General features: G+C 36.8%; 1 protein-coding gene across 2 annotated transcripts; it reads right to left on the reverse strand.

Annotated features, from left to right (window-relative positions):
* Window positions 1-1462: 1462 nt before the first annotated feature.
* rbbp8l (retinoblastoma binding protein 8-like) lies at window positions 1463-15970 on the reverse strand. Of its 2 annotated transcripts, none has more exons than XM_083570190.1 (15): window positions 15704-15970; window positions 12434-12507; window positions 11338-11380; window positions 11002-11097; window positions 10026-10138; window positions 8409-8484; window positions 8000-8208; window positions 7857-7909; window positions 7680-7732; window positions 6914-7571; window positions 4231-4345; window positions 4102-4136; window positions 3873-3975; window positions 2029-2125; window positions 1463-1779 (listed from the first exon to the last, which is right to left on the reverse strand). In XM_083570190.1, the coding sequence occupies exons 2-14, from the start codon at window positions 12498-12500 to the stop codon at window positions 2037-2039; spliced, it is 1710 nt and encodes a 569-aa protein (XP_083426316.1). In that variant the 5' UTR covers window positions 12501-12507; window positions 15704-15970; the 3' UTR covers window positions 1463-1779; window positions 2029-2036. The 2 variants fall into 2 exon arrangements, with proteins under 2 accessions (XP_083426316.1, XP_083426317.1); XM_083570191.1 differs by lacking the exon at window positions 15704-15970 and adding an exon at window positions 12887-14092.
* Window positions 15971-16384: the final 414 nt, after the last annotated feature.

Below are 16384 nucleotides of genomic sequence, written 5' to 3' on the forward strand. Positions count from 1 at the left end.
ATCCATCCATCTGTCCAATGGTAAATAAAATGCCACTTGGCATGACTGTACAGCACATAGTCTTGCTCTCTCTCTCTCTCTCTCTCTCTCTCTCTCTCTCTCTCTCTCTCTCTCTCTCTCACACACACACACACACACACACACACACACACACACACACACACACACACACACACACACACACACACACACACACACACACACACACAGACCTTCACACAGCACGAATTATGTGTATGGGCTCAAAATATGCAAATACCTTGAAGAGAAGGAACAAGTTAAACTCTGTGCTGATTATAATTATCCAAACTATTAAACTGTACATCACCACACACTTACATGTTTTACAAATTAATTTAAACACCACAATATTATATGAGCACATTGGAAGCGGATGATATTTGTGTTATTTTTTATTTATTTAGCAAAAGAAGAAGAAGGAGCAAAAGAAGAAGAAAGTACACACTGCTGTATGAATGATCTTTTAAAATAGCCAGTTACATTGTAAAACCTTTCAAATGTATTTTTGTTTTACAAAACTTGAGTTTTAAGCATGCGAAATCTGTAACATACTGATTTATACAATATACCACAAAAATGGTAACAGCAAATAAAAGGATACAAACAAAACAGGTGGTTGAATTCTTAAGTGCTTGTATCATCGTATTAAAAAAAGTATTACAAATTATACCATTCTGAACATTGTGGTATACCTTTGTCATTGCACATATTGTGAAATAATACATCACATCCCGGTAGTGAAATATTGTTTCCCGTATGCTTTGTCAGAGGAAATGTGTCCATACTGCTATGTACTTCTCTGCCTGTGCTCTGACCCTTGCTAGAGTCGCTGCCAAAAACACAAATCTTAAAATAGCTCATAACGGTTTTAATTCAACATTCACTGATCCATATTATACATTCTGTCAAGATTTTAAGACAATATTTGAAAGCCATCCAGGCATGATTTCCCTCAGTGACTCACTTAATAATAAACTGCACTAAGTAAGTGTGACATAGCTAAAGACATTTTTTTTGCTGTCAGTGCTACACATCCTTCCCCTACCCCTTTAGACGCTCGAAATTATAGCTGCTGCAAGTGGAAAATTCACTCTTACAAAATGTGTTCTGCCATCGCAAAAAACCAAAACCAAAAAGAGGAAGAGGAGGGTGTTTCATTTTTGTCACATTTGCAAGACAGGCCTTTAAAAAATACTGCAAAAAAAAAAAAAAGCCTGGCTGGCTGACAGTAAGTTGCCTCTATGAAAGACATGCTTAAAGTTATCCAGGAAGTGAAAATGGAAGCCGATACTTAAGTCCATGAAAAAAAAGAGAGAGACAGAGACACAGAGACACACACAGAGAGAGAGAGAGAGAGAGAGAGAGAGAGAGAGAGAGAGAGAGAGAGAGAGAGAGAGAGAGGGAGAGAGAGAGGGTGGGGGAATGCGATGTAATAGACAAATAATCCAAAATAATTTATTTCTGGTTAGAAGTCAAAATTTGGAATTACAGCTTCATTGTACCCTCACTTCCTGTCTGGTTCAGGGAAATCTGGTCTTTGGCTAGTCTTTGAGGTGCTTTACATAGAAAAGCATTTGATCTTAGTGTCAGGCCATCTAATCTCCAACACAAGTGTAATATTCAGAAACAAGTGCAAAACTTAGATGTTCTTTTTGTGTTTCCTGTGTGATTTCTTTTCTGCTTCCTGCTACAATGGAAAAGGCTCCTTTTGTAGAGAAATTCAGAACACCACATGTAACTTGTGATGATACATTTCATCTGCAAGACAAAAACATACAAATCTATTAATTAGCAAAGAGACATAAAGACCAGGAACTGTAAACTATAAACGGCCCTCTTTCAGAGGACATCCATGGACGGTTGTGGCATGGCCGGGATTCAAACCTTCCAACTTCATATGAGAGGGAGGTGGTTTTATGTTAATCAGCTTGATTTTAAAGGGAAATGGGTGCCTACACATGAGAAATCATGGGATATAAAGAAAGAAAACAACTCACTGTCCAATACATGACGCTTCAGCCTTGCTCTGTGTCTCCAATGTTAGCCTCCTGTGGCAGCAGGGTGGTCCTCATCTTCCTTTCTTTTAGTGGGCGTCGTGACAGAGCTACGCCAAGGAAACAAGAGAAACAAAATACAAATGAATGGTTGAATGAGGAACTTTGTAAAAACAAACTGCCCCAAATATTTTTTTTTGGAGGGGTTGAATATCTTTTGCGTCATTATTCCTAGTATTGGTCTGAGGTAGAAAGTAGCAAATTACATTTATTTACTTTGTTGTAATTGAGTAGTTTCTTTATGTGCTTCTACATTTTAAAGTAGCTTTTAAAATCTAGAATTTTACTTTTAATTAAGTATGTTTTGGTTTTGGTTTAGTATGTAAGTATTGTACTTAACTACATTTAAAATCCTATCCGTTACTGAGTAAACAATAAACAATAAATAAAAATAATGCCAGGGGTAAAAAAATCACACCCTGGAAACTATAGCACTGCTGTTGCGTTGCATCAGTGCATGACATTGCTAATGTTGGCTAGCACCATGGTTGGAAATTAATGTGGACTTGGGGCAAAACTATCAGTGCAGATTCAAGATAGCTCTATTACCAGTGTCACAATTTGCTACATTGTTACATCTGCTATTGTTGCATTAGATTTGAGCATTACTGTATAACCAATCACACACTTTTGATAAGAATGCAGTGTCCAACCAAAGCTTTTGATTCATCACTGTGGAAAACACTGGAGTTGTCCAGTGCGTGCGCTTACTATCTGAATCTGCATTTGCGATGTCTCTAATTATTATAAGAGAAGTGCATAGCTCACATTATACTCAAGTCATGGACTGTAGGTTATTTTTTTGCTTGCTTTCTTTGCTACTGAAATCTTTGCTAATCTGTAAAATCAGTAAACAAATTCACGTGTTTTACTTATTTTATTTAATCATTTTTTATTTTTTTTGTTATTTCACTTTAATTTGTAAAGGTGTTCCTTTAATTAAAACAACTCTCCAAAATGTATTACTTCTTACTGTAAATTTTTAGACCGGTAACTTTACTTGTACTTTCAGTACATACAGTACTTTTACTTGAGTAGAATATTTTATTACTCTGTCCACCTCTGGTATTGGTGTATAATATTTTGAGTTTTATTATATATTATATATTTATATATATATTTATAAATATCTGTCTACATTTATTTTAATTTCATGCTAATTTCTATTCACTTGTGAATTGTTTCTGGTTTTAGGCTCGGTAAGAACTTATTTGCAAATGTATGCGTGGTCTGTGTGTATGTGTGACTTCTTTGTATGTAGCTGTGATGACACTATACTAACTTCCTGTGTTAATCAATTTCATGCACACAAGAAGTTAACAAGTGTTCAAATACAGACAAAGACTTTGTATATAAAATTATTTTTATTAGTTAAGCTCATAGTGGTGCAATTAGTTGCTCCCAAGTCAATGTGATAAAGACCTGGATAAAGCAGTTACTGAAGATGAAAAAATAAATAAATAAATAAATAAATAAAAAGTTAATATTTTGAACTATAGATTATAATAGTTGGCAGATTGGCATCTTTTTTGCTAACACTATTAGACGGGTTTTAAATGTGGCTTATAAGAGGAAACTGATGCTTAAAATGTAGCTCATACTGGGACATTACATTCAAATTATTCATTATTATCTAAATAACAGCAACACATTAAATTAGGTCAAACAGAATAAAGAATGTCGAGATGAGACCATGGTTAAGCTCCTCCTACTATCTACATTGCTATCTTTGCTAGTGATGTGGATATTTAAGACTGAGCCCCTCAATATCTCTAGTCTGATTACATGCCCTCATACCTTCAGGAGTCTGGCATGGTCTCTTCCTCACTATAACCTGTTTACTATCCTCTTTTTCATCCTGGTCTTGCAGTCCACTGTCTTTCTCCATGTCCTGCTCTTTCTGCAACAGCACAACATTTACAAAATATATCAGAATGACAAAACTGACAAAGCATGAACAAAGTCTCTCAGTAGTACCACACTGATAATAAACATATTTATAAATTCGAGTTTGAAGGAAAGCTACCTGTCCTGTTGATTTTAATGACTCTAGGACCACAACTGTGAGGGCAAACAGAAACATGTATTGTTTACTCAGAAATAGTTGTCTTTCAATTTGTACAATTAAAAACAATAATTAATCATAGGGTTCTACCTGGACGAAGTGAAATGGTCAGAGAGGGAACTTTCAGGTTTTCTGTGTCTACATTCTCGTTCTTTTCGCTTCCCATATCTCCCTCTTCCTTGTCTCTTTCTGCAGTCTCCTCTTTCTTCAAATTGTGAGAGAGAAAAAAATAGATTGCAATTTATATTATTTGTCTTAAAATGACATTTTTTATGGAATTTAAATACTTCCTTTCACTCACTCACTCACTCACTCACTCACTCACTCACTCACTCACTCACTCACTCACTCACTCACCCACTCATTCACTCACTCACTCACTCACTCACTCACTCACTCACTCACTTATATTCCTAGTCATGTATTCAGTAACTTATCTCAAAACTGTTCTCATTGAACACGCTCTTATCTACACGCCAATGGTTGCTTTTGCTCACGTCACTGCAATTCGCCAGCTCTTGCTGGAAAAGAATAGTCTCCAGCTGCTTTGTCTCTGTGGGTCACTGTATGAGTGAATAAACTTTTCCAAAAGTCCTGGCCAAAAGTCAACAGTCTGAACTCTCCGAAGGTTGACGAGTTCACAAAGACAAACCTGCTCTATTGTGGAAAGCAAATGATGATGTATACTGATAACAATAACACTTCACAATAACACTAGTTAGGATCAGAGCATACTTCACATTGCATTCACTTAACATATGATACTGATGGCATCTGATACTCTCCGCCATCACCCACCCCACCCTACTAAATGCCACACATATACATACTAACCACTTCTCCTTATCAAATGACTGCTAACAATCTATGAGGGTCATGATTAGTTTATGTTCTAAAACACAATTCTGTTTCCTTTTGCATGAAAATGCCAGTTCAGATCTTTGTTTCCAGTCTATCCATTAAACAAAGAGGTGGAGAAGTATTAACAGGAAGTACTGATAGGTGGAAGCTTGCAGCTTCTTACTGTTATTGTGTTTAAATGATATCACTGTAAACAGTGACAGAGACAAGGCTGTTGACAATCACATCATTTGACCTAGACAATATAGAATTTTGGCTATAGACAGCATTAGTTGGAGAGGTGTAGCGCATGTTGCTACTGGACTCCAGAGCAGTGGATATGTGTTCTCTGGAGTGATAAATCATGTTTCACTATCTGGAAGACTAATGGATAAATCTGGGTTTGGTGTCTGCCAGGAAAAACCTTTGTACTGGAATGTGGAGGACCAATGATAAGGTGTAATGGGGGATCTGGGGCTGTTTTCAGGGTTTCAGGCTTGGCCTCTTAGTTCCAATTAATGGTAAAGCTGATGCTACAACATACTAACATTGTTTAGACAAATGTATGCACAAAGCAGCATCCATAAAGTCATGGTATGGTGAGTTTGATGTGAAGGAACGCCAGTGGCCTGAACAGAATCTGGACCTCAATCCCACCTAAATGAACATCACTTTAATGTAGTGAAACGTCGATTGTAAGCAAGGTTTTCATGTCCAAATTCAGTGCCTGCCCTTAAAATGCTCTGTTGTCTAAATATGGCACAGATGATCAGAGATTATGTTATATTTGTGAGGAGAAGCAGCAGCTCACTGTTAATGCCCCAGGCTCAATTGAGAATGATGGTCAGGTGTCCACATAATTTTGGTCATAAAGTTTTTATCACATATCATGAGGCATTAAACACATTAGGATGAAGTGGAGAACATGACCGCAGCACTCAACTCAACCGGCAGAGGTGACATTAACCCAAAGGAAGTCTACCAGATTTTAACATGCCTCTGTTTAACAGAACACGTGGATAAAAGTTACTACGGCAACCAGTAATAGTAATGCCTTCTGGCGGCGTTATAGGACAGTGACTGGCATGCTGTAGCTATAAAATAGCTGCAAGCATGAACACAGCATTATAGGTTGCAATGTCACAAGAGATGTCAGGAATTTAGTCATTCCACAGACCTTAGTTTGCCAGTTTCTGAGATTGCTAAGTTTGCTGAGATTTAAGAAATTGCCTTAAGATAATTTATTTTTATTAAATTACATGTTACAGGGAATTTGGCAGTGGGAGACACTGCTGCACTGCAAACGTCATAGAATTGCAATGCACTTGGTAAGATAATTTCAGCTTTGGTTTTGCGGTCATGCTGATGTGTACAATGAAGTTTATTTTAACCCCCTGATTAATTTTCAGAAGCTCTTCAGTAATATTAAGAATATTTTTAGGGAAATATTCTTGTTACGGAAATATATAAACCATAGCTTTTGCTGAAAATGGCCTTACATGGACAGCTTAAAGACCATTGACATTACTGTGGATGGGACCACTTAGTAACATTGAAGATGGCCTTGTTCTGACATTAAAAAGTACAGATATGCTACAATTCCTCAGAAGTTACAGATATATATTTTTTTACCATGTTGTACACAGTAATAGAAGAGTGTCACAAGGATAAGGATGAGTTCCCTCCTTGAGTCTGTATCCTCTCAATTTTTGTGTCTCATATAGTATGTATATTGTTTCTTGACACCAGCGCTTTTGGTTTCTCATTTGGTATTAATTTATAGGCATACATTTAAACATTTAAAAATTCATATACTGAATTTAAAGATTTTTAAAGAATTTCTATTGAATAAAAATTTAACTGAAAGACTTGGACCTCTAACAGAGGTGTGGAATGCAGCCTTGACGTCTAGCTACAAGGGTGTATTTAATACCTGAGGCTTTGTATCCCCTGTTTGTAGATCACTCTGAGGACTAGAGGCATACTGAGCCGAAGATGGTGAAGAGAGTGGAGCTGGAGGTGACGAAGATGAAGATGATGCCAAGTCTGTCTCTGTTTCTTTGATTTTCAAGCCCGAGCCATTAGACAGATCCAAAGGTGTTTCTTCATCTCCTTCTCTTAGATTTTCACCAAATACCCTCTCATGCTGTGAGCTTGACCGAGAGCTCGGCGGTGTTCTCTTTTCCCTGACATCTGATAGCTCAAAAAGCCCCGTTGGGTGTGGGCATATGGGTTGTGGGTGGGCAGGGCTGCGGGGTGGTAGGTGGGACTCAATGCCTTGTGGAACCAGACTTGGAAAGCGAAGGATGGGGAAGCTAGAGTCATGTTTCAGGTTTGGACTGACCACCATGCCCCCACTAGAGCCAGTATTCAACACTGATGGCCAATCTGATCGTTCAGGCAGGGGCCAGGCAAGATTGGATGGGGTGGTTTTGATTGGATGGGGCCGCACTGGGATAGATACAATAGCAGGACGGTCCTCGGATCGCCTGGGTGAAAACAGAGGGTTGTTCTTCAGAAGACGAAGGTGAGGAGGGATGGAATGTGAAGTGGGATGTTGACGAGCCTCCATAGAGTCCACGCTAAGTGTTCTGAAAAGAGAAAAAAAATGGAGGTGCGAATCATTTTTTAAGGACACCACGGCATATCTTTAATCTTGAACAACAATTCTTTTATATTTCATTTTAAAATAAAATCACCTCCTTTCTTTCCATGCTTGGTTGGGTGAAAAAACCGGCTGCCTGCTTGACTCCTGTAAAATATTGACACAACGTTACAAATAATGTGTAAAAACATGAATATGAATGAATCAACAAAGTAATTTTTATTACTCCTCTACAACCTCTACAACTTAATGTTCATTTATGGCGACTTACAAAAAAATGTGTTAAACTCCACCCTTGTAACCGTTTGTTTTCCGATCCTTTGTCTGTATGTGTTAATGGAAAAATAAAGCCAATAAACAAATAAGGAATGAGCAGCATTGTGAGCAATATACAGACGATAATTAAGGGATTACCTGCTGTCTCCTGTCTGTCACCTGCAGACTCTGTGCTTTGGCTCTGTTCAGTCTCACTCTTCATAATGGCTGCTGGTGTAGCGGCGCCCCCTAGTGTGGACTGATTATTCTTTAAAACAGAGTTGGCCACAGACAGAGAATTGGGTGTAGGATCAGGAGAATGCTTATCGTCAGGGGTACCTGTTTCCTCTGAGTGACCATTCTGTTGCCTGAAATGTCAAGAGCAGAAATATGCACCTAAATAGACAATATGCACAATATTCTTTACTAATTCAAACCTAAATATCAATAAAATTACTTAATATTTACAGCTAATAAACTCATTATCTAGCAAGCCTGGTCTTTCATAATTTATAAATAAAAAGACATGTATCCATGTTCATGAAGAGTCACACTGATATTCACTCACTCTATTCTTTCTCGTAGACTCTTCACCTCCTCTTTTAGTCTTTCATTCTCTTTCACCAATGCATTGATCTCACCCACTACAGAAGTGGGAAAACAGCAAAAGAAAACAAAAGAGCATAACAAGGAAATTAAGAAAAGTAGCCAATGGGATCTGGAATATCAGGAATTTACAGAGTACATTCCAACCACTTAGAAAATAATTGTTCCTTGTATGCTATTTTTAGATAACTGCTGTCTGTTAAATTATGTTGTGGCATCAGAAACTGTTCATATACAGTTTACTGTTTAGATTTTTTTACTACCCCTCCAAAAACCTTGATTGAATATAGTGTATGTTTTTTTTTTTTTTTTTTTAATCTGATAAAGGCAAATATAAAGCCAGGTTAATGCCCATGCACAATTTATTTTCTGAATCAAGATGTATAATTTTTTTTAAATGAAAATAAAAATTGTTCCCTAAAACAAATGGTTAGAACTTAAGTAGGATACGTAGCCCAACAAATGTAAAGCCTGTCTGGATAATTTTGAAACTATTTTAAAGAAAAGTTGGTTACATTCGAATAAATGAATAAATGATTTATACTGAATACTGTTCAGAATAAAAAATATATATACATTTTTTAATGAGTTCAACAGGATTTTTAAGTCACTGAAAAAATTCCTTGCCCTGCCATGTCAAGTATTAATATCTTCATGCTACACTTCTAGAATGAAAAGCACATATGTGGGTGTGGCCATCTTTCACAGTGACCTCAGTAAATAAAAAAAATATTATGTTAATTATAATCCTTCAGAATCATATTTGAAATTCATAATATTTACTGCTACACTTATGACCAGAGACTCTGGGCTTGAGCCTATAAGACTTGGGAATTTTACTTAATTAACCTAATTATATTACTATTAGAATGCTAAAATAATTCATTAAATACTTTTCTGCCTGCTGCAGTTTAGGTTTTAACAGTAGCGAAAGGTGGCAGCACTGAGACAAAGTAAGGCATGTCATTAAACGCTAAGCTTCCTTAATTTTGTACCCATATGATTCTTGCTTTAGTGAACAATCACAGAATGAACTATTTCAGCCCAGGATTCCTAAAATGGTCTGTGGTGAGTTAAGGATATATTTGATATTTTATGTGTTTTTTGGGTGTTTCTTTTTAAAAGCGTGGCCTGTTTTTGCCATTTCTTTTTTTTTTTTTTTTTTTTTTTTTTTTTTTTTTTTACAGATTGTCATATTTTCTTGTAAATCTTTTGTGGTGCACAAATTTGACAAATATATGGCATTAATCACTTATAATATTTTATGAAAAACTTGTTTCTTTGTGGTCAGGGTGAACCCAAAGCTACATTCAGTTCTTTTCTTTATTTCCTTATACAGCATAAATCTAGTGGAGTTTAAACAACTACAAATTAAAGTAGAACACTTTCTTTCCCTTTCTTGACAATAAAAATCTTTCGAACTTCTCTTTCCCTTTAAAAAGTGCTGTAAAATTATCTTTTACTCTATGCTAATTATTATTATTATTATTCTTTATTTTTACTATTAGTAAAACATTTTTTGACAGTTTGGGTAGACAATTGCTTCTAATAATGGTGTGTTTGCATAAGCATAACCTACTCAGAATAGATATGTGCTGCAGACTCTGGAGCTGGGAGTTTTCATACTCTTGTTGTCGTTTTTTAGCCATCTCCTGGGTGACTGTACATCTGTCACACAACCCAGCTCGTAACCTACGGACACACACACACCCACACACGCGCATAAATGTATTAAGACACATGAATGTTGCTTTAGTCTATATGCATCAAACAAAGTGAAGGCAAAAACACAAGAAATAGAAAGGGAATAACTGGAAGAAAGTCAATGACCTGAAGCACACATCTAAGCTCTGTTATTTAGAGAGCATACAGTACTCTGGAGTGTTATCTATCATGGAATGGCCTGCCCAGTCACTGCACCTAAATCCTATTAAACATTTCTGGAATGAACTGGATCGCAAGGTCAAACAGAAATATATAACTAGTGAAGAACAGCTTTGGCAAGTTTTACAAAAGGCATGGCAAATAATTTCATCTGTATTTTTGGAGAAATGAACTTTCTGGATGCTGAGACTGTGTTAAGACTTCATGCTGAAGGAGGATATGTACATGTCTATATTTGTTTGGTCAATATAATTGTTCATATCATGGTAAAATACTAGGTGTTTCCAAACATTAGACAGGCACTGTATAATAATTAATAATGCAGCAAATTAATACTATGTCTGAACCTATAAGCTTTATATGCTAAATTTGATAAGATATCCCCAAGATAAGATGTCCTCACAAGGCCCAAAACCCCAACACACAAAGAGAGAGAGAGAGAGAGAGAGAGAGAGAGCATCCAAATGTCAAGACCTATGGATATGAATTTATTGCTGTTTATGGATATCATTGTAAAATTGCTTTATTAACATTGCATTAGGATTCCAATAAAAGTATTTTAAAAGTGTTGTCACACACATTGGTCTGAGAATCTGAATACATGTCTACAATCCCATAAATACTTGCTGATACGTGGTAACAAATGCCCCCACACAAACACATCTACATACATGTTTTCCAGCTGTTTTATGTTTTCTGTCAGCATCTTGTGTTGCTCTCTCAGCTGCTGGTTCCTGTTGTATAGCTCCTCTAGTCTCTTTGCATCACTACAACACATAAACCAAAGTCTGTATGATACACAAATCCTGTTCACCATTAGCATATAAATCAATATAATCCATAATTCAAAAAAGGGGCTATGGGCAGTGGGGGTGGTGTTTATTTTGGAAAACATGTAGAGATGGTTTGTATATTGCAAGCAGACTTAGCTATGAATATGTTTCTCAGCACCTTCCAGAGCATTTTAAATGTTGGTAAATGTAATCAAGAAGACATAAAGGACTCACCAGTTTTTCTTATTTGTTAACTCAAGGACTTTTTGTTGCAAGCCTATTGGATATAAAAAAAGAACACTTTATATCAATTTACAGTCAACCTTATTAGGAAAATCTGTTTACCTGTACGTTATTGCAATCATCTAATCAGCCAATAATGTGGCAGCACTACAGTGGAAAATAGAACGCAGATACAGGCCAAGATCTTCAGTTGATGTTCACAACAAACATCAGAATGAGAGGAAAATGTGCTTTCTGTGACTTCAACCACAGCATGGTTGTTAGAAAATTGACTGGTCTTGATTATATAATGAACTGATGATTTTCTGGGATTTCGCACACAATATTTTTCAAAGTTTACACAAAATGGTGCAAAGAAAAAAAACAAGTCCTTTGAGTAGAGACTTTGCAGGTTGAAACCCTTTGTTTTACCAGTCAAAGAAATCAGACTGATCTGAGCTTAGAAAAGAAGAATCTGAGGTCATCAAAAGCACAGACTTATCTGAAGTGGACAGTTAAAGACTGGAAATAGACCAAGACCCAACTGTCATCAGTTCCCCAGTTTGTGCCCATGATGACCACAGATTATTGCTCTTGGCTGCAGGAGTGGAACCCAATATTGTCTTCTGTTTTGTAGCCTATTAACTCCCACTATAGCACCTCTGGAAAGAACGCCCATGCCGCAATCAAGGTCAAAGAGCTCAAATCAATATAAAGTGAATGGTTAATGTTTATGGAAATATGTTTATAAACAATCAAGGAGGGTATTTCTAAGATTCAGAAACTTAATTCTGATTCACAGGACAATAGTTTGATATCTGATGCTGATAGCATTGAGTCTTCTTAATGCACTTAAGACTTAATAGCTTCTGATTATTGAGTAACTGTGTAAAGCCTACGATTATTCAGGATTGATAATGACATAAAGGAATGAAATACATTTTTAAAATAATGAACCTATTTTTAGCATTTATTTGACCTATTTATAACATTTTCTTTTTAATATGTTCTTTTAAGCCAGATTAGTTGCTATCATAATGCTTTAAAAATAAATAGCATGGGAAGTGTAGTATCTGAAACACTACAGTAATGAAAGGCTCAAGCTCACCTTCCAGCTCCTGCTCATGGACCTCTTTCAGTTTATGTAGCAGTTCAGTAAAACTCTCCACAGCCATCCTCCTCCTACAGACACACAAAGATAGAGATGGAGAGAGAGAGAGAGAGAGAGAGAGAGAGAGAGAGAGAGAGAGAGAGAAAGAGAGAAAGAGAGAGAGAGAGAATGGAGTAAAAACCTATATTTAAATATAGCACTGAAACATTCTGCTGAGCCTCTATTAGTTAGAAGTTATAATACAAACAAACAAACAAACAAACAAACAAACAAACAAACAAACAAACACCAAATTATGGCCTCTAGCATGTGCTCAGAACAAAGCTTTTAAAATCTGCATATGCAAGAATGCACAAGAGAACACTTAAATACATACATTCACAGTAAAGAAAATTCAACAGGAAATAGTTAGAGGTAGAACCTAGAAATATTTCAGAAATGCAAAATAACCTTTAAAGCTGGTTGTCTTAGGGCTTAACCTGTTAAGGAAGCAGAGCAAACTTCTCAGAGAAGATATTAAGAATAATTATAATCTATCCTGGTCAGACTGGTTTCACCACAGTGCTTCAGGCATAACTTTATTTGTGTATGTGTGTGTGTTCTGAATGTACAGTATATGAGCGACAGAAAGAGGGAGAAAAATATAAAGTGTGAGAGAGAGAAAGTGCACATAAGCCATCTATTTGTCAATACAGTATAAAATCTGAAAAAAAAAAAGAGGCTGGGATACATAGGTAGCGTATTGACACTATTTAATTACTAAGAGCAACATAACTGGACACCAGAATGATGTGCCAGGAGTCAAGTCCCACGCCATACGGCTACATAATGAGACTCTGGATCTTATCTCAGACATCCTGAGGAAACCGTCTTCCAGACTGGACTCTCGTGTATGGCCTGCAGGATAACGTGATTGTGAAATTTAAGTGTAAAAAGATCAGATTACTAAACAAACACCCTCGGGTCACCCAATAGCAACTGCCTGATCAGACAGGTTCAGGTTTGCTGACTGTATGCCCTGAAATCGAAATAAGCACAGAAAAAAAAAAGAATGAGACGTTGACTCGCTCGTATAAGATCCCAAATCATTTCGTCCTTACCAGTGTCAAAAAATATTCCTGATTACTTTTGTGTCTCAGGGTCGAGTTTGGTGCGCAAAGCGAACGAGTAGTGATTTACACTTCTGTAACACAATAATGTAATATTTGAGCATTTTTTAACTGGCTTGGTTGTTTTAGTGTAGGAAGAGAGCACAGATATGTGCAGTGTATAGGGTATGAATGGATGGCAAATTAAAAAAAATATAATAATTATGTGCTGACCTTATTAGCACTAGAGCCACCATTAATGTGCCACAGCAAAGGTTTTTCATAAACATTTGTATAATGGAGCAAACGAGTTAAACAGTGTGCACTAAGGGTGCTTCACAGGGTGTGGCCCATGCTGCCCCCCTCCTCTGCCAGCCGTTTCTTGGCAGCAATGTAAATCTGCTGCAAATGCTCCACTTTATTTTTGCTTCAAGTCATTAACATCTAGCACATTCGGACCCTTTACCTAAGTCATTGCAATGTCAGAAGGCCTAATTTATGCTGTGCAGGCATCCTAAATGAGTAACACAACAAAGTATGGGAATACTACAATTCACTGAACCGTCTTTTTAAATATACATATCAATATACAGCAATTTAATTTAAATTAAATTAAATTCTTTACAATAGGTACTCTTTTGAACTTCCTTTACAATTAGAGCTGGGACTTTAAGTTTTTCTCAGCTCTGTTTCTGTTTTAATGAGTTTGGAAGAGCACTCTGTCCCCCACTCCCTTATTCAGTGTGCGTGTTGGGATATGTCAGTTTGGTGTCCCGCATTAGCAGGCACGAGCAAGAAAGAACCTGTCTTACCGAGGAAAGAAATCACTGACGTAGAGTCTCAAACATACACACCCACATGTACACAGATACACACACAAATATGCACACATGCAAATTTAAACATAAAAAAATAAGAACACACATACACCCATTCACACATACACACTACCATGCATGCCTAACACACCATATGCATTCAAAAAGATCCAATCTTGCACACACTCAGTTTCAGCATGCTAATTAAGATGGATAAATATGAATCTGATGCAATATAAATATAATTGCATCTAAATAATAATGGATCGAAGTGCATTACTCACAATGTGGGAATGCCATTCTTTGCAAATGAATGTTGAATAAATCAGTACATCAAAGCAAGCATGGAGCGAGGCGAATCTGTGCAATGTAGGTGCACATAAACAGATGTGTAGAATGACATCTGCATTACAGTCATTTGACTTGAAATGAATAATCAAATGCATTTAAAACAACACACAACCCGTAGATCTATACTATGTCACTAAAAGTTTAAAGAATACACATGTGCAATCAGTGCTCTGCTATCTATCATGATTGAAACGTCATTTTAAATACCATACTTGCCTTTGTGGGGTTTTTCATAGTAGATATAACCATGTAATATTGCACTTATAAACAATTTGGATATCATTTAACATTAGGGTTCCCCTTTTGTCCTGCATTATTTTTTTGCGGTAGAAGCGCTATTAAAGTTACAATGTAAGATAAAAGATGTTCATTTGTTACTTTGTTAACAAATGAATTCTGTATTACTTATGAATTATTCAGTCCAGGACAATCACAGCACAATACTATATATTAATAAAGTCCTGTGTCAATATTACAACTTGCTGCTCCGCCTTATTTGTACAATGTATCCAATTTACAAACATGTACATGCTCATTCATGTGTTTTAAGGTCTTTCAACTTGGGTGATTATTACGGGTTTAATAATTTATGGGTATGACACTGGCTGATTCAGGTGTCGATTTGGTTCACATGCATTTTCTCTATTCACTCCAAACATTAATGAATACACAGTTGGAAGAGATCATTAATACTAGCTTGTATGCAGGTCTTTTTACCTTATGCCCTTACTATAATCACATTTCCATGATGCTTGAAATAATCAGACTTCCTACACAAGGCCTCTCTTTCTTTCAGAATCTTTTCACTTGCATGCCCACAACTGCACACACACACACACACACACACACACACACACACACACACACACACACACACACACACACACACACACACACACACACACACACACACACACACATTCCTCCCTTGCTTATTTACAATTTCTATAGTAGTTTTCATGTAAATCAGAACTGTCGTCCATCCAGTAAAACAAAACTCCAAAACTCACCCTTGGCCACCTGGTGGAATTTAGAACTCAAATTCAAGAGCTGGCAATCACGCTGTCTGCCAGTCACATGCAGCCCTCCAGGTCCTCGTCTAAGCAGTTTCTCCACCACCGAGCTTTAATCGAGTTCCCGAAAGATGGCCCAAACTGGGAAAATCCTAGAAAAAAAATGGTAAGAGGATAAGAATGGAGCAGAGGAGTTTTCCTTTCACACCGCTCTTCTCCTCTCCTTCTGCTTCTCCCTCCATCCCCCCCTCCCTCCCCTCCATTGGCAGAGTAGAACAGGTTGGTGCAGTTCGCTGCCTGAACGCACAAACACCAGTTCTCCCTGGATAAACCGGTCCTGCTGAAATCTCGAGCAACCTGACTGACCAGATTTGCACAGCAGAGAGAGAAGAGGGAAAAAAAAACCCTAGAAAGGATATAGACAACCTCACACACAAAGCAGCTTTATTCTGCAGTGATCTGGCACATAGGGAAAGGAAGAAGTAAACGTTATAGAGGAAGAAAGCACCTTTTTTTTCTCTATTCGAGACTTACTGATACATCAGATCATATGCATGAAAACATGTTGGAATTTAAAGAATGTTTGTGGTATTGAGCATTTCATGGCGGTTAATGGATGTTGTACAGATTGTGCTGAGGAAAAGGTTTCAAGTGAATATAAAGTATATGTTGAATATA

This window comes from Silurus aristotelis, assembly GCF_946808225.1.
Source record: "Silurus aristotelis genome assembly, chromosome: 19".
Classification (NCBI taxonomy): domain Eukaryota; kingdom Metazoa; phylum Chordata; class Actinopteri; order Siluriformes; family Siluridae; genus Silurus; species Silurus aristotelis.